Source organism: Lissotriton vulgaris, chromosome 6 (assembly GCF_964263255.1).
Source record: "Lissotriton vulgaris chromosome 6, aLisVul1.2, whole genome shotgun sequence".
Taxonomy (NCBI): Eukaryota; Metazoa; Chordata; class Amphibia; order Caudata; family Salamandridae; genus Lissotriton; species Lissotriton vulgaris.
The window spans coordinates 377980863-377998878 of NC_141694.1; the positions used below are offsets into that span (position 1 = coordinate 377980863).

The window sequence follows — 18016 nt, forward strand, 5'->3', positions numbered from 1 at the left end:
AACGCCCTATGCCCAATACCCAATACCCAGGCGAATATTTCGGGATCTGGATTCTATACTGATAGAATTGTATTGGACAGGTCATTGCAGCAGAGTTGCGCTCGCCACACTAAATCGCACATATGATGGGGGTGGACTTGAGGCACCCAGACTGGAGCTCTACTACTTCTCTGCTCACCTACAGGACGTGCGAGATGGCTTGCCGAAGGGGACATTTGGGATAAAAGGTTACTACAGCACAGAGAACCGGTTTCTGACCTACCGTCCTTATTCTTGGAGGGCACAGGCACCTCTGATGTGGTGCCATATGTGGTCAGACAGACCTCATGCATTTGGCCAACATTGGTGGGGCCCTTCCATCGGGAGTTGTCGTGTGGGATATTGTGCCGGTCAGGAGGAGGGTGATGTCCAATATGTCATACCGAGCATGGCAGGAGGGGGGCTGTGACGTGCTCGAGGATCTGTACCCGGGCGAGAGCATCACATTCGAACAGGCCTGTGGCGATTTTGGACTGGGGCAGGAAAATTAACTACAATATGCTGCTCTAGCCAATATATTTAGAGAAATATGGCCCACGCATCTAGCTATCCCACAGCTCGCACAGACATTAGACTAGTGTGCGGGGCAGGTGGGCGCACCATATTGCTACTATATAGGGCCATGAGGGCGGACGCCGGTGCTCTCCCAGCCCCCTCACCCTTTGCTGCTTGGAACGCAGTCCTGGAGGTGCAACTGGAGGGTGGTGGGCGCTCTCATGCACACGAGCTCCTATAACGCTTGTTTCCGGTTAATCCACTACAATTATATGCATCGCACATACATGATCCCGGAGAGAATACATCACAATGCCCCCAATAGGTCCAAACTCGTGCCCTTGGTGCCATAGGAAGGGGCTGATTTCCGGCAATTGGCTTGGGAATACCACAAGGTCAGTAGCTTCTGGTCGGAAGTAGTGAAGCAGATAAGAGGCAGTGTGAAGAGACAAGTGCAATTGATACCCACCCAGTGCCTGCTGGGGTTGATGTGAAAACCTAAAAAGCAAAGCAAGATGGCGTATAGAATCCATTAACTACTACTGGTGCTAGCACGGTGCAGAATTGCAATTGTTTGGATGGGGGTGAGGGTGCCAGAGATCCCGGTATAGATGTGGGATGTGTGTGTGAATGGACGCTAGTTGAGGAGGTGCGCATGAAGAGGTGTCCCAGAGATGAGAATTTAGAGGATAATTTAAGGCTTTGAAGGGAGCTATATCACTACCTACTGGCCAACGGCCTCCAGACAGGTTCCTAAAGCACATTGGCAAGAGGTAACCATGCAGGTCCTGAAGGGGAAGGGGGTTAAATGTCCTTTATGCCTGGTTACAGATTTTGGAGTGGGGGGGAATTGTGGATGGACTGATCTCTATAACTGTAACCACTATAATGTATGACTACATGATTCTTATTGTTGGCATCGGCATGCACACCTGTATTATGTAAAACTTTAAATAAAGTTTCTACCAATTGGCTGTTTACCTTGCAAGGAACATTGCAAATGAACTAACGAATAACATATAGAAGATAATGATGCGTGTACAAAATACCTATTCCTGCATCAATTCAATAAACCACACATGAAAACAAGCGCCACACTATATAATAAATTTCACGTTATTTATTATAGAGCCAATCAATTGTTATTGTAATGACCATAGGTTGCGCGCAAAATGAGGGGTGAAAGGATAGAATAGTTGTGTTGGGTAGTGAGATGGTGAATCAAAGATTAAGGAATAGACAATTCAAAACTTTTCAATACTGATAGCAAAGATCAATTACAGCAAGCCTGTCCATAAAAGATTTACATGTAATCTGTAAATTTTCGGTCTGCATTCAATGCAATTTCAATAGTACGAGGTTGTAAGTAGTAGGTACAGGTCTTGATCAAAGTTAGAGTGTCGACGTTTCGACTCGACTATTCAGTGCGGAATTTGAACCTTTGCTGCGAATCTTCATCAGGATAGTGTATTTGCAACCTAAGATGGAAATGGTATGTTAGAGCAGGGCTTGTATGTGTGTGGTACAATAAAGTCAGGAAGGAGCAATCTACTGACCTATACCTGCAGCCAAGCCTGGATAAACAGGTAAACTTTTCAGAGTGCCAGAAGGCCCAGAGTCGCCTCGGTACGATTAATCCGGTGTGCTGCATGCACATCACCAGGAGTGTATATCATCAAGGATCAGCGAACGCCCCTTATCTGAAACGTACATAACTTGTATAGATTTGAGATTCCCTTAGGCTAGTGGGTCAGTTAATAGTTTACCGCTAGTTAAAACCGGGTTACCCAACTTCCCAGGGCTAAACACTTTGCAGTAATACAGGAGCATTCTAAGAGAACCCACGAGGGACAAGGGGCCTCTCCTTATGAGTTAAAGCAACGTGAGCCCATGTTTAAGCTGTTGGAGCAAAATAGGAAAACCAGCTTCTCTTTGTGTATAAGCGATGCACAAAAGCTCTAGAATGGGGCAGTGGTGGCCATATCATATTACCTTAGTCAGGAGGCCTCAGCGTCGTAGACTTCCGCTCCCACAGGAAGCTGGCAACAAAGGAAATCCCGGCGGACAGGTAGATAAGGGCCGCGAGGAAGCATGCGTAACATGCACGTAGTCGTCCAGGAACAGTAAATGAAGCCCAGCGGCAGACAAAAGAAGGAGAACACTTCTCTGAGCGGCCGATGCTCAAGGATGAGGCTTTGTCCGAAATAATCCCCGGGGGCAGAATGAATAGTTCCCAGAGTCGATAGTACCATGAATAGGGAAGCTATGTGCCTGCCTGGTAGAAAACCAAGCATGTAATGACAAGTGAATATTTACATACTGAAAAACAACGTGAATGTCCATACATTTAATAAACAATGTGGAGGTAATATGATATAGCCACCACTGCCCCATTCTAGAGCTTTTGTACATCGCTTATACACGAAGGGAAGCTGGTTTTCAAACACACTGTCCTGATGAAGACTCGCAGGAAAGGTTCCAATTCCGCACTTCATAGTCTAGTCGAAACGTCGACGCTCTTCCTTTGATCAAGACCAGTTCCTACTAGTTACCTCATCATACTATTGAAATTGCATTGAATGCAGACAGAAAATTTACAGATTACATGTAAATCTTTTATGGACAGGCTTGCTGTAACTGATCTTTGCTATCAGTATTGAAAAGTTTTGAATTGTCTATTCCTTAATCTTTGATTCACGATCGCACTACCCAAAACCACTATTCTATCCTTTCACCCCTCCTTTTGCGCGCAACCTATGGTCATTACAATAACAATTGATTGGCTCTATAATAAATAACGTGAAATTTATTATATAGTGTGGCGCTTGTTTTCATGTGTGGTTTATTGAATTGATGCAGGAATAGGTATTTTGTACACGCATCATTATCTTCTATATGTTACTCATTAATTCATTTGCAATGCTCCTTGCAAGGTAAACTGTAATTGGCTCGAATTCTGTTCACGGACCACTGTTTTCAATCCTTTATCACATGACGACTTTGTTGTAGGAAATGCCATAGTAATTCTAAAGATTCTTGTATTGCTCTATTTTTCAATTATTTCCTTTGTCAGACTCCACAACTTATTTTCTACTCCCTCAGTTTAACTAACAAAATGTGTAGGGGGCCACAGACATGCAGATTATGGTGGAGCATTTAGAAACCGACCTTGGGCCTGTGTGAGGGAGGGAGGGAGGGAGGTAGGTAAGGGTGGGGGGTTGAAATGGAGACTAGAAAGAGCAGCAACAGTTAGGAACCTGTTTGAGATACAAAGCTCCCTCCTGCAAAGATAGTCTTTGCCAATTTAGGTCTGTGTACAACAAGCCTTTGTACTTATCCTATATGGAAGATGCTCGAAAACACTTGGAAGTCCTTGGCTGCCTGCCCAGTAAAACAAAATTTGTATAGCCTACATACGCAGAGAATGCAGTAAAGCAATCTGCATGGTAAAGCACAATCCTTCTATACTTTAGGTCTTATATGGTAAACAAAAGAGAGCTGTGCAATGTCTGACAGAGATAGACTTAAAATGTGCATTAGCTAAACAATTTTCTTCATTATCAAGAGAAAGAAATTGTCAAAAATCGATCAACAAATTGTAAACAATAAATAGCCGTCCAGGCATAATGTTTCCCTGCTTAAAAATCTATAGAGTACATACACCTTTAGGACTGTCTAACGCTTAGCATGCAAGTGTGTTCTACTTTTCTTGCATGTGACTGAATGCTGCAGCAATCATTAGGAAAATGCTCAACAAAACGAGAACCTAGGTCTCGTAAACAGAGGGTTCACTTAATGGACCCTCTTCCACCTTGCAAGTGCTCAAAAATATTTGGGGAAATCATCTCATCCACAATATATCGTGGCATGCTTCATCATTAGTAAAAATTCCACATCAAGGTAGGCAGATACCACCATGACAGACTCAACCAGTTATGGGAGTTCCTGATAAATATTAACTGGATAGAAGCAACAATCCAGATTTCGTTTTTTTGTAAAAACATATTGTTGAATACTCAAAGGAATTCCCCTTTATTTAATGGGGACAATGGATATGATTCAAATACTATAAAGCAGATGTTAATCAAATAAGGATTAAAATTCCATATTATTCTGCCACCATGTTTCAGCCTATTATACTGCTCTTAACGGGTCGAAAGCCTTCTTTAGGGCTCCTTGAAATCACTGCATGATATTCAGGCCATCTATTTATCTTGTGGGGTTCTCTGCTGGGATGATGAGTAGGGCAGTTCCACATCTCGGTTAGGTTGAGCAGGCTCTAGCCTACACACAACTCACAAGAGAGGCCCGGCGTGTGCAACGAAGTTGGAGATAGTAACAAGGTGTAGAGGCATGCATATCCTAGGCGGGCATGCCCCTTCAGCATGTCACTGTGTAGTCTCTCTCCAACATATGATGGTTTAATGGGTCACCAACACCCAAGAGTGTAGTGTATCATTATTACCTCAGAGTGCAGTGTCTCACCACCAACTCAGGATGCAATTTGGCATCAAAATCTCAGGGCCCAGTGTTTAATACCTTGGTGCACTGCTACCACTCCTTTTCGCTTGTCATCCCCCATTCTCGTTAATGTCACCCTTCCCTCAACATATTACTATCAGGTGTATATGTTAGTGTCCTTCCCTATACAGAACTGCCCTCCTTCTTTCAACCTATTACTTACTTTCCTCCTTCCACTGCTTTATTTTGCCCCCAAATGTTGCTTGCGCTTTTAATTTTGCTATTCAACAAGCACTGGGGCATAAAATACTAGTCAAAGCAATAGATCGGCAACCAGTAGAAAAAGTAAGACCAACTGACTTTGCCAATGCTGGTTTTAAATGTTGGATCAAGCATCACTTAAAAACATACAGAGTTGCTTTTGAACTAACACACAAAAATGTAGAAAGACATGACAGGATTGTTTATATATATGAAAAGTTATACTGTATGCACACTCACATCCACAGTATAGGAAGTAAGGGAGGATACATTCAGCTATAATGGAGCAGATTCTGTGCAGGACCCAGGGAAGTAAGCTGAATTTGCGCCAGTGTAACTTGTCAGCGGCATGACATACTCAGCAGTGCAAACACTTGTCTGCTTTATGTTAGGAGCTGCAACCTCAGGGCATTGATGAGGTTTTCTAATTTTCACTTTTAGGTGGGCCCAAACCAGAGGCCTGATTTAAATGGCCACGTACCCTGCTTTTGTTTGAAAATCATCCTGGTTATCCTGGCTGGGAGCAATCTGGAGACTAATGTCTAGATGGCAATGCAATGGTGGGAAACAAAGGCACACTACTGGTTATAACTTAACATATACATACGATAAACTATAATGTGAGGAAAGGTGTTTGACTTTGTTGAACCACCTGTAAGTAATGCATATGCATGCACTGAAAAAAAGATGTATGCATCAGTCTGTATAAGTGATCACATAAATAACAATTTAAATAGAAGTAACATTTTTATGTAATTCTTTAATAGCACTATTCATCAAAATGTAGTGTGTCAAAGCACTTTACATCACACACATTATACAGACACAATAAATTATAGAAGTGTCTAACTTAATGTATAGGGAATGTTTAAATGAGGGTTACAATAGTCCATACTGGTTGTCAATATATGTTATGTGGATCTGGTTGGAAGAAACTAAGTCAAGATTTAAAATTTAACACATGGTTGGGGTTATCTTTAATAAGACTTTATTACATCCCAAAGTAATGCTTTTTAGCAACTTTCCTACAGATTGGGAAAAACTACAGATTGAGAAAAAACAATACAGTTCTAAATACATGCCTTGCAATTTGCACGCAGTTTCTTGATGCTGGTTCACAGCTCACTGTGCTACATTAGGACATTAAGACTGGGACTGCAAGTACCAAAGCAATGAGTGTCAAAAGCAGTAATACACTTATCTTCATAAAATACTAAGCTGTGATCTGCATGTGGTTTGCAGCAGGTGTGTTAGCTTTTTATGTTACTTTGAGTCAAAACTGAACGAGGCAAAGCACAGAACTCTCCAGAAGTATCTTGCTGTTATTATCTGCAGAAAATTGCAGGTCACACAGATTTCTGTAGCCTGTAAGATTTCTGTACAATGTAAATGTTTAATGCAGACTCGTTGTGACCAAATAAGAAAGCCAGAACATATTTACTTTTATATTCGTCCTTGGTGTAAAACACTTTGCAGAAGAGCTTCTAAAAATAGTAAAGTATACATGGACTGTTAATCTCTACTTCTCATAACGTAGCCCTCTGTGACACCATCTTTTTTATACTGACAAATACTCAAGGTCAAAACATAAGTATAAATGGTCCTTGGACAACTCACAAATAGAATACGCGAGTACATATAGATGCTTAGGAGTACTATTTGATGAGCGAGGATCATTTCAACCACATAAGATTGATATACAACGGAGATCAAAAATATTGCTAGCAGCATTGAGAATTATACAGAAATTCATAGGAGGGCAGAGTTATGGACAGTTGTTAAAAGTAATATCAGCAAAACTCTTGCCAACTCAGACATATGGAAGTGAAGCATTGTGTGGAAAAGACTAAGTCATAATCAACAATGCAGTCACGAAAGTGTATAAAGCCCTCTTCTTAATTCCACATAATGCATCACCCGCGCAGATAAGAATGGAATTTGGGATGACTAATCAGGCACTTGCACAAAAAGGCCAATTTATCAAGGTGTGGAAAAGGATAAAAACGGATACTGTAAATCAATTGTCCAAATTATTGTGGCAGGAAATAAACTTAAACTGGAAAGCCCAGGCGTGGAAATATCCAACTACATCATTAGAGGAATATTCTGTAAACTCGGCCTGGGAAATGCCAATTACCTTGAACTCCTTAAAAAAGTTGTTAATAGTACAACAAAGCACTTATCACTGCTATTGAATAAAGATACCTTCTCAAAAAGAAAACATTTGTGGCCTCTAACGAATGGCTGGCTATACCAAGGTAAAAGTGCAACCATATCTCGAAATTCCTTGGTCTGTGAATTACAAGCAAATATTTATAAAAGCTTGCTTCTGACTATTTCAGGGAATATGTCATCTAATGCCATGGTAGAGTACAGAGGGACCAACGACATGTAATCTATGTAAACTTGGTGAAGAGAACATTATACGCCTCCTTTGTGTTTGTCCAGAACTGAAAGTAGAAAAAATATTCATTCTTAAGAGACATTTTGATTTACGTGGAATAAGGAGTTGCAGACAAGCTCTGATAAGATGCCTCCATACTGACAATATCATTTTAACTTCAGCTTTTGTAAAGTTCTTAATGTGACTGAGAATTAAGTTAGAACACCAAAAACTAAAAGTTTGTAACGTAGGATGTACATAATATGTTAATAGTATAATGAACTTGATGCGCAAATGTTTCTATAACTGATTTTATAATTGGATTTTATCATTAAGAATTACTGGATATATATATTGTAAGGTTTTAATTAATCAAAAAATAAACTTTATAATTTTACTGATAGGCCTTGAAACACCCCCGCCCCCCAACCCTTATCTGGTTTCCCAGAATGAATGTTTCCATTTGCTGCAATGCAGATATATTTAACAAAATGTATACTCTGGCTTAGACTAGAAAATAAACTCATATCGTTTCAAGTGAATGACAGATAATGTTCTCTCTTCCTACCGTGAAGGGTCATCACTAGGGTCAGACTGTGACAAACAAATAGGCCTAGGACCAAAATAAAAGTGTGACCAAGAAGGTAAAAAAAAAAGTGGCTCACATTGGAGCTTCTTGGTCTGCTATATTGAGACCAGCTGCCTCTAACAGCGCCCTCCTGCACCCAAGTGGCAGCGAACTGCTGAAGGGCAGCTCTACATTTAACTAGAGAGGATCATCGGCTGACAGATATGACATGTCTGGCGAGGAATCTGGCTTCAGCAGGTGTTGAGTTCTGGGGGTTTTGCCAATTGGGATCAAATAGGAATTACGTATCTTGCAGATGTTCACCTGGGAGGCACGCTAATGTCTGTTCAGGAATCAAGAGACCAATGTTTTATCCCACAAGCAATTCTTTAGTTTCCTCCAGTTGCGCCATGCCGTGCGGGCTCATTTCCCCATTGACGTTGAGATCCCTGAAAGTAGTTTGCTGGAAGCAAAACTAGTCATGAGGCACTTAGACAAGGGGCCAAATCTGCAATTGATCGCTCATTAATGATTAATGGACCAGACTGCCTTGCTTCCCTCCGACAGAAATGGGAAAGCTGGGTGGGCAAACTCGACTACGATTGGAGGGAAGCGTGTTTATCCCCAAGAGAATTGGCGACCTCATCGTGGTTGAGAATGATGCAAATTATCTTTGCGCCTCCTTACATACTTCCCTCATCGGTTGCGACAGATGTTCCACACGGCTCCAGCCGTGTGCACACTGTCTTTGCCCTAACACAGACTGTTACAATGTGGCCTTGGACTATCCTTCTGGGAAGGAGTGGGTAATGAGATTTCAGCTTTACTTGGCCACCCCATTGATTATGGTTCCCAGGTGACCTTGTTGGGCCTTTTAGAGGTACTTGGAACATTCTCACTCATAAAGAATTTTCAAAGGGATGACCGGTTTGGTGGCCAAGAGAGATGAAACTTGCTAATGTAAACAACCTAAGCACCCCTCACTGCTGGACTGGCGAAATGGAGTAGACTAGTGTGCTCACCCAAAGAAGCCAATTTATGAAGCATGGGGTAGTCCCCAAAAACATTATAAACAATGGGAAAAGTGGTGGATTTACCACAGGTTATCCAATTAAAGGAAAGGTATTGGATTCGACTATTCAATCTTGAGATTGTACTCCAGAGCTGGTATTATAATATGTGTGCCACAATGTATGATGCTTGCTTTCTTCAACCTTATAAAAATGTGGGTATAACAAATAAAAAGTGGCTCACTTTTGGAAACCAATCCAGTTCTAAACATGTAAAGAAACGCTGTATGGGAGACTGCATACATTTGAGCTTGCCGCAGACAATGTTCGTGGTAATATCACGAAAATCAACAGTAAAAACCAGCACACCAGGCCATGTAAAACATGGCCCACAAACAACCAAGAAACCGAGCCACACACTGGTCTGTCTACCAGCCCATCGGGCACTGCCTGAATGCCCTATAGGCCAGTCCGAGCCTGCCATCACTGCCAATTTGGGGGGCTTGCTCCTCGCTTTCTGGGCTTAAGGTAAACCAGTCTGAGTGACTGGTGCTAGGTAGTTGAGACTAGACAAAATCAATTAACTAGTGACTTTTGCGCGGTTCAGTGGATTGGGGGTGAGGGGGAAGTGTTGTCATTCCAAGGTTTTTTCGAGTCTGTATGTATATAAACTCTTTTCCTAATAAAATCATTTGAAAACAAACAAAAAAACCGCACAGAACGGTCCATGAATCAGGGTACGACACAAACAACTAAAGGTACATGCCCTCTTTAGATGATATAACATGGCACGCCCGAAACTAGTGCCAAACGGTATTCCTTTCTCGCGAAACAACAAATGCAAGCCTACCAGTTCGCATTCCAACCGACTCCCTTCTTACAAAACCAACAGAGTTGTCATAACTAAAATGGTACTATTTCACAGTTGTTAACACTTTAAATAAATACGAAGGTTCTCCAATTATGTCAGCGACTATGCTGTCTATATCGTTGCATTGCTGAAAAGCAGACGCATAAAAACCGATCTGAATGCGGAAGTATCGCTGCAATTCCATCTTACCCAGGCATACGAACAGCACAGACTTGCTCCCTGTGTCGGCCATGGCTGCCTCTAAAACGTGCAGGCAGGGTCCTCTCAATATGAGCAAGTGCAATGAGATTGCGCGTCACAGGCCAACCATAGCAGACTAGCACTGTGCCTGACTGAAAATCCAATTAATTCAAAGTAGCGAGCGTTTTGAAAGGGGGGAAGACTGTGACCGGAGGAAAACTCTATAAATGGAAGGGGTAATTATCTGCTAAAAAGAAATAAATAGCTACAACCTAAACCGATTGCAAGTCACGTATGTACTAATAAAATAGCCACATCGGATACATTCAAAATAGATTATTTCCCAACTACGTTGAAGTCCGCATTGTACGCCGACCTCTTTTGCGAGCACGTCCCTGCTCCTATTTTCCACGCTGTTTTCTGGTGGGTTTGCGTAAATGAGCGCAGTTTTTCTCGTATCCACAGGAACGGGACAGGGTGCTGATTGGGGTTTGAGGTGTAATGGGCGGGTACTTGGCAAGAAAGATCTCACCGTGTTGATAGGCGCGTCGGAGATGGGTGTGGTTCAAATTGGCAGGTGCGGCGTTGACCCGCCTCTGGCAGGTGAACAGGTAGAGATCACGCTCTACGAGAGATTGCAGGAAAGCAGAGGCTACCTACCCGCGGAGCTACGGGGACTGTCACCACTTAAGGAGTGAGTACCAGGGCTCATGCCCATACTGCCACCCGCCCTTTCCTTTGAATCCGCAGGTCCTCGTGTTTGAGTGCACACAATGGGCGGTCTCTCCTTTGGGATACAGTTCACTTGAGAAGCCTCGCGTCACTTGTTGAAACGATAGTATATCTGACATGCGCGGCATATTGGGCCAGATGTATCAAAGGGTTTTACCCATTCTGTGTCTATGGGAAAATGTGTTCATACATATGGCCCTTAATTTCTAGGTGTGCACTGTCGCAGCCGTGCGATACGTTACCTCTTGCCTTCGCCGCCGTACTTTGATGTCAGTTGACAGCTTATAGATGTCTCTCGAACTAGTGTTGCCTACTACGGTGGCCTAAAGGAAGCGCTCCCAAAAACACACAACCTAAGTTTGAGCAATTGATTTCGGAGTGCGTAATAGAACCGTAGGGAAGCAAAGCTGATATTCATTCCAACCTTCATTGCCAAGTTCATGCCCCCATATGCTTTCTTCAAGCAGGCATCTATCTTATTTTTTTGTTGACTCTACATTGGGTACAGCCTTCTCATGAAGCTTGACATAAAAAGGAGTCCGAATCCCTACCTTTGCACAGTGCTCTAAAAAGGCTTTTGAATCTGAATGGAAGATGTGTTTTTTTTTCCCGAAGAAATACCCATTCCTTTTGTTGTTAAAGTAGGCTCATGGATGGTGGTTCTGGCTACTCCGGGTACCATTATTTCTGAGAAAGCTTCAATATCGAATCATGTTGACAAATGGATGGATTTAGCAATGGTAAAGGGTTATGCGTCCTCAGATTTTGCAATAAGGGCTGCTGCATATGCAAGCCATGCCGTGCAGTCTCTCCATTAAAGATTTTCAGATTCTGGCTCAACTGTTAGATCAAGGTGCAGAAGTAACTCCCAACTAAGGCAATAGTGGAGCAGCAAAAGAGTTCTGTTGGACATTTTCGAAGAGGCTTTCAGTGTTTCTTCTGTTGTGGCAGGATCAACAGTGGGTGTGTTGTTGTGACTTGAATTGATAATATGCATCCTTTCCCTTAGTTACCTGTTATTCGCTGCTCAGCCCGTATGAATGTGATGTAGAAGAATTGTTGGTGATGACATGGAGTGCTTGAGTGGCTGGTGAGGTTGAGAGTGTCAGTTGGAGCGTGTGGGCTGAGCTGGAAGGATGAGTCTCCTGGTGGGACTTACTTAATACCATGTACTATACTTTGACTTTTACCTGTCATCTTAATAAACCATTTTCTTCTACAATCTGGCTACTGGACTTCCTTCCGTTACAACAGGGTGCTTGTCACCAGTTACGGATGAGCCCTTGGAAAACAGATTGCTCTCAGAAAAACCTGCTTGTGAATATTCCCTTTTCAGGACCAAATTTATTGGGGAATAAGTTGGGCAGTATGGTAAAATTAGTCGTCTGATGATAAAAAGTTGTGAGCTCCATTAAAGTGGGCTTCTAGAAGATGCTATTCTGAGTTCTGCAGAGCTTTTGATTCCGCTTTTCAGCCCAAAACAGGTAATTGGCCCTTTTGAGGGCGGGGACATGGGTGGGGAATTCCTCCTTTTGATAAAAACCCAATCTTATCAACCTAGAGCAACACATTACTGTCAGGCTGTCCCATATTCCTTACTATGCATCTACTGACTAGGATCCTTTAAGTGGGAGGAAGGCTGAGATATTTTCTGAAAGGGTGAGAGTACGCAATTCAAGACAAATGGGTGTTCCAGGTGGTCTAAGTATATCAAATAGTTTTTATTCCTCCTATTATTGAATACATCCCTGCTACTCCCCTTCCTACCAACACAGTAAAGAGATGGCTTTTACAGAGTACAATGTAGAAACTTTTGACCATAAGGGCAATAGTGCAAGAACCCTTTAATCGGCGTGGAGGAGGAACGTATTCCTTTTTATTATTTGTTTAAAAAATGAATCAGTAGTAGAATACAGATCAGTGCAGGATCTCAAGACTGGGAACTCTTTTATCCTACTTAAAAATTTCAAGATGCACTCTCTACAATAGATTGTCTCTTTTCATTGATGTGGGGAAGTTTCTGGCATTCATAGCTCTCCAGGATGCTTACCTTCATATACCAGAACATCAAACATCTCAAAAGTACCTGCGTTTATGGTTGGGCCAGAGTCATTACCAGTTTCAGATGCTTCCTTTTATGTTTTCCTCCTCTCCCAGAGTACTTCCTAAAGTGATTGCTCCCTTGGTGGGATACATACATACAGACATTCTGTTGTTCCGAAACGTTGATAATTGGCTCATTTGTACCTCTTTTTCTAAGATGGAGGAAGCCACCAAAAGGTATGTGAAGTGAGAAAGTAGCATGGTCTGCTCGTGAATCTCAAGAACCCTCACCTGGAACTTACAAAAGGCCTACAAATATTTGGGGAACAGCTTGACACCAAGGAAGGGAAGAATATTTCTTCCTCTATGAGAATTCAGAAACTCAAATTGGACTTGACAAGACTAATATCAATCAAAACCGTTCCTTCCAGAGTGTGTTTGAAGGTTCAGGGGCTGATTGGATCCACAATCCTAGTTTTTCCCAGGGCTAGGTTACATTTATATCCTCTGATAAATAGCCTTCTCTATATTTCTGGAATCCAGGATCCGAAAATGACGATCAGGAAGTCCACACGGATTCCCATGTTTGTCAAGAAATGAAGTGGTAACTTACGGACGGGAATTTGCAGAAGGGATCCCCATTCAGATTATGCCCGACCAAAGTAATTACTACAGATTCCTGCCTGATGGGTTGGGGAGCTGTACTGGAGCAGAGTACCTTGCAGGGGCAATGACCAGCACATGAGAGGAAGGCTTCCTCTAGGTGGATGGAGCTCAAAACTGTACATTTAGTTGTGTTCCGTTTTACCCCATTAATAGAACATCAAATGGTTAAAATAAGAAGAGACAACAACATTGTAGCAAGCTACGTAAATCACCAGGGGAGCTGCAAGGCTTCGTCCTTGAACATGCTGGTACGTTTTTAGCAGAATAGGATTTAACAGCATTGAAGACAGTATATCTGCCAGGGAAAGAAAATGCTTATAGAACAGGGGTTGACCCAATTTAGTCAAAGGACCTGGGTATTCGATAATATAGAAAACAGTTGATCCTTGACGAAGATTCACCATATAATTTGGTTAAGTAGATTTTTAGTCAACTCAAGAATAAATCTGTACTGTTGGTTAGATAGGTATACTAGCCCACATTGTCAAAATATTATACAAAAAGCACCAAAAACCTTGGAATTTGAAATGAATCCAATCGGATTATCTTATTTAATATACAATTCAAAAAAGGAAAGAATTTGGCAAATCTTTATACAAATATTTACATTAACAATAAACAAAGGTATATTTCTATGATAAAAGAGAAGCGTGCACAGAGAAAGGTCAAAGTGTGTGCTCAAGTGATTGATCAAGGAGATCAGAGAAACAAAGTGCAGATTACTTATATACAAAAAATGAGCCTGCCCTAGAGAACGCTTGCAAAAAATGTAATTCTTTTTTACCAGCTTGTAGTTTTTCGAACTCAGTTATCCTTAGTTTGCACAGTTGGCAATGGGATTTGGGAGGGAGGGAGATGGGAAGAGGGGGCAGAGACTAATAGGTGCAGGCTCCCACAGGGAAATGTCGACGTTTCGACCCAACCATGAAACGGGCAGTTCAAATCCTCAACACAGGGTCTTCATCAGGACGGGATATGGGGAGGGGGTGCAAAAAGTCTTTCAGAGTGCACGAAGGTTAAAAACCATTGTCATTGGGCACCCTTCTGTGGTGTATCAACACATGTGCGACGTTTTGTCCGCACCCAAAACATTTTTAATCACAGATTGACACCACCACTTAGTTCAGGGATGCTTTCCAATGAAAAAATTAAGTTGGATTGCTAAATTTACTGTCCAAGGCGCGGAGGAATTAATCTTCTCACAAACGCGCTGCCCGACTAGCCTGCTCGTCTTCGCGTTATGGAATGCCCAATGACAATGGTTTTTAACCTTCGTGCACTCTGAAAGACTTTTTGCGGAGTTCGAAAAACTACAAGCTAGTAAAAAAGAATTACATTTTTTGCAAGCGTTCTCTAGGGCAGGCTCATTTTTTGTATATAAGTAATCTGCACTTTGTTTCTCTGATCTCCTTGATCAATCACTTGAGCACACACTTTGACCTTTCTCTGTGCACGCTTCTCTTTTATCATAGAAATATACCTTTGTTTATTGTTAATGTAAATATTTGTATAAAGATTTGCCAAATTCTTTCCTTTTTTGAATTGTATATTAAATAAGATAATCAGAATGGATTCATTTCAAATTCCAAGGTTTTTGGTGCTTTTTGTATAATATTTTGAGAATGTGGGCTAGTATACCTATCTAACCAACAGTACATATTTATTCTTGAGTTGACTAAAAATCTACTTAACCAAATGCAATAATTGTTTTATATGGTGAATCTTCGTCAAGGACCAACTGTTTTCTATATTAGGGAAAGAAAATGCAGCAGCAGATCACATCAGTAGGGTTTTCCCCATCAATGTCAACATTATCTTTGATAAATCATGGGGGAAGGATCACTTGTCCTGCATAACCAGGGTATGCAGGTAAGTACGTGGTGTCTCACAAATTAAAAGACCCTCATGCACGTGTATTCGGAGTGTTCGTAGCGGTATATGTTGTCTCCCCGCTCTTTTATACACGTGTGTGCATAATCCTTGGGTCAGTATTCAAAGGAGACTGAACGGATCAGCACTCTGCCTCCCCCCTGTGATTTTTTGTTGTGACATTATCTTTGAGGCAGGTGTTCCATCAGTTGGTGAAGAAGTTTGGTCTTCCGATGGCGGATCTGTTTGCCTTAGAATATAATCTCCTCCTTTACAGGTTCTGCACAATTATGAAATCTCAAAGAGCATGGAGAATAGTGCAATGCCATTCACATGGCCAGAAGGGCTTCTCTGCCTTTCTCCAATTCTCATAATTCAGAGGGTATTGCAGAAGGTGAAAGAGAACAACACAATGCTTATTTTGCTGACTCACAGGTGGAACTGTCACCCTTGCCGCTCGTCTCTCCTGCAGAAAGCAGTTTGTCCTCCCTGGGTGATTCCTCTAGATCCTTATCAATTGTAGGCTGTCTGTCCCACCCAGCTTTTCAGAGACTGAGATTTGGGCCCTTGCTATGAATGGTTACACCTGGAAGAAACGGATTGTTATTCAGAAGTGGCTCAACCATCCAGGTGTCCTTCTACCCTAAAATCCTTTTCTTAACACTAACAATAATTTGAGAAATGGTGTAATAAAATACAGTCGTCAGGATTGCTAATAGAACCGGTGTCGATTTTTGGAATATTTGAAGGAAGGTTTTGACAAAGGCTGGCAGTTTATACCTTAGTGTGCCAATGGGCAGCATTGAGGGATTTTAGGAATCTAGGTTTGGAGAATGTGGAGCTTTTCGTGTGTTTTACTTAAGAGACAAACTTTGTTGTAGTTCCTTACATGCTTGGGACAATCCCATGGTCTTGCACGCCTTGCAAGGGAATCCCTTTGAACCTTCGGAGCAGGCAGAACTATAGTTTCTGATTTATAAGATGTTTTTTGTGGACATTTCCACTGCAAGGAGAGTGGTAAAATAGAAGGTTTTGTTATCTTCAGTACCTATTTTTAAAGTTCTTCCCAGATAAGGTACATTTATGTCCAGGTTCTCGGTTTTTTCCAAAAGTGATTTCCTATTTCCATTGTTTTGAAGATTTAGTTCTAACAGTCTTTTGTTCTTCTCCAGAGTGCGAAAATGAAAGGTCTCTACATTTATGGGATGTAAGAAGAGCTGTATCAATTTACTTACAGGGTGATTTCTTCCCGAAAAAGTAGACTCATTAGTATGACTTTTGATTTAGCTAGGCAGTGTTTGAAAACGACACAGCTACTACATTATGGAGATGGTTAAAACCTTCTATAATTTTTGCATATGAAGCAAGAGATGAGAACTTTCCAGGAGGGTGAATGGTTAACTGGTGCATGGTGGCCTCCTAGGCAGTGCTCAGAGGGGTTCCAGTGCAGGACATCTGGCCACTTGAGCCTCTCAATACACTTTTGTATAGCATGAGTGTTGATTGTAAAGATTGAATGGATTTATTGGTGTTGATTGTTAAAGATTGGTGTTGGGGTAGTGATTCAGCAACTTTCAAGGTTTCAATTCTGAGGTTACTGGAAGATAGTCAATGAAATGATCATGTTTGCTTTTTGTTGTATTTATATTAAAATAAATATTTCCAGTGTGGACAGACTTCTTTTGTGACGCCACTTGCTCACATTGGTATCAGTTAGCTGTTTGAGGACTGTGACGGTGATGAGTGAAGAAAAGGTAATGTTTATTGCTTAAGTTCTACTCTTCCCCGTCACAGTCTAGGATTCCTAAATAAGGTTTGGCTTCTCCTTGCTTGATTATTGCATGACAGGATGTGCGGTTGATGGCTGTTAGACCTGGCACCATTGGCGTGGGTCTCCCTTCAATTTTTGCTGTTGCCTCATGTATTTTTGCTGGTGTTAGATGCTTTGGGCACTTTGCCACTGCTATCCAGTGCCACAGTGCAAGTGCTCCCTATTGTAAATTGATGTATTAATCAGTGGTTTCATTTTTGGCTATTTGGTTTACTTGTCAGATCCTAGTCTAGTGCACTGAGTGTGCCCAGGGCGTGTAAATCCAAATGCTGCTGGTGGATTTGCAAAAAACCCAGTTGATGGACAGAATGCAGAACAATGTCTTACATTCACCCCAGTACAAAGATCTGGGCCTAAATCCATCGTTTTTTTGCACTCCACACCACCCTAGGTCAGACACTGGCTATATGCAAATCAGCCTTGACCCTGTGCCTCATGGGAACAGTCCAGCCTGAACTACCAAGCCATGTCTTTCCTAGACCGGAATCAAGCATCCAAGGACCGGTTTCTGGCTATCAGCCTTCTTCAGCCTGGATAGCTTGACTCCAGTGATGTGGAGAGCCTGGGACTCACGTCTGAGCATACCCAGCCCACTCGGGGTGAAAAT

At 41.9% G+C, this 18016-nt stretch overlaps 2 protein-coding genes across 3 annotated transcripts in view; one reads left to right on the forward strand and one right to left on the reverse strand.

The window, feature by feature from the left end:
- Positions 1 to 10432, reverse strand: part of ACP1 (acid phosphatase 1) — a 97705-nt gene extending 87273 nt beyond the window's left edge. The window contains exon 1 of one of the 2 annotated variants that reach the window (XM_086926398.1): positions 10278 to 10432. In XM_086926398.1, coding sequence (XP_086782524.1) covers positions 10278 to 10320 — 43 coding nt within the window. In that variant the 5' untranslated portion in view covers positions 10321 to 10432. The remainder of the gene's footprint in view (positions 1 to 10277) is intronic. The other variant, XM_086926397.1, reaches the window with a different exon arrangement.
- Positions 10433 to 10798: 366 nt separating this feature from the next.
- Positions 10799 to 18016, forward strand: part of SH3YL1 (SH3 and SYLF domain containing 1) — a 665923-nt gene continuing 658705 nt past the window's right edge. Inside the window, exon 1 of the mRNA XM_086926395.1 lies at positions 10799 to 10962. Within this exon, the coding sequence (XP_086782521.1) occupies position 10962 (1 nt within the window). The 5' untranslated portion in view covers positions 10799 to 10961. The remainder of the gene's footprint in view (positions 10963 to 18016) is intronic.